Source organism: Nanorana parkeri, unplaced genomic scaffold (assembly GCF_000935625.1).
Source record: "Nanorana parkeri isolate BGI_ZX_2015 unplaced genomic scaffold, ASM93562v1 scaffold1239, whole genome shotgun sequence".
NCBI classification, from domain to species: Eukaryota; Metazoa; Chordata; class Amphibia; order Anura; family Dicroglossidae; genus Nanorana; species Nanorana parkeri.
The window spans coordinates 504,589-505,551 of NW_017307507.1; the positions used below are offsets into that span (position 1 = coordinate 504,589).

General features: G+C 50.6%; 1 protein-coding gene across 1 annotated transcript in view; it reads right to left on the minus strand.

Annotated features, from left to right (window-relative positions):
• The window catches only part of ILDR1 (immunoglobulin like domain containing receptor 1), a 24,861-nt gene that overhangs the window by 11,681 nt on the left and 12,217 nt on the right, over nt 1–963 (minus strand). The window contains exon 2 of the mRNA XM_018568746.1: nt 694–864. Within this exon, the coding sequence (XP_018424248.1) occupies nt 694–864 (171 nt within the window). The remainder of the gene's footprint in view (nt 1–693; nt 865–963) is intronic.

Consider the following 963-nt stretch of genomic DNA (forward strand, 5'->3'; position numbering starts at 1 on the left):
AGAGAGGTAGTGCAGGGAAAGGTGGGAGGGATATTGCAGGGAGAGGGGGTGCAGGGAAAGGTGAAAGGGATATTGCAGAGAGAGGTAGTGCAGGGAAAGGTGAAAGGGATACTGCAGAGAGAGGTAGTGCAGGGCGAGGGGGTGGAGGGAAAGGTGGAAGAAGTATTGCAGGGAGAGGGGGTGCAGGGAAAATTGGGAGAGGTATTGCAAGGAGAGGGGATGAAGGGAAATGTGGAAGAGGTACTGCAGGGAGAGGGGGTACAGGGACAAGTGGGAGAGGTATTGCAGGGAGTGGGGTATTGCAGGGAGAGGGGGTGAAGGGAAATGTGGGAGAGGTGCTGCAGGGAGAGGGGGTACAGGGACATGACAGTTACATTTTGCAGGGAGTGGGGTATTGCAGGGAGAGGGGGTGAAGGGAAATGTGGGAGAGGTATTGCAGGAAGAGGGGGGAGGAATTGCAAGCAGAGGAACTGCAGGCTGTCTGTCAGTCTGGAGTTTAACTTTGTAACTAGCAGTTTGGCAAACTTACAATACAAGTCTAAACCTCACACTGGATCTACATGAATACGAGTACTGATAATAACGTATGAGGTCATCAGATATCCTGTGAGGTGACGAGACATAAGTATACAGTATGAGGTCATCATCTCTCCTGTGAGGTGACAACGAGACGTGTTGCAGATGAATACATACCGGCGGAATAATATTCGAAGATGGGGTCTTTGCAGAAGGACTTGAATCTCCAGGTGACGGCCACATCCTGAATCAAGGCAGACGTGCTGTAGTCACACTTGAGGATTAAAGAGGAGAATAACAAGGTGTATCGCTCGGCGTCCTGCACGGTGACCTGTAGGGCCCGACATCCTAAAAGAACAAAGACAGAGAAGAGACGTCAGCGCTCGCTCTCAGCGAATGAACAGAAAATCATTTTACCTGGCCGAGTCTGAACAGTGATCATGATTT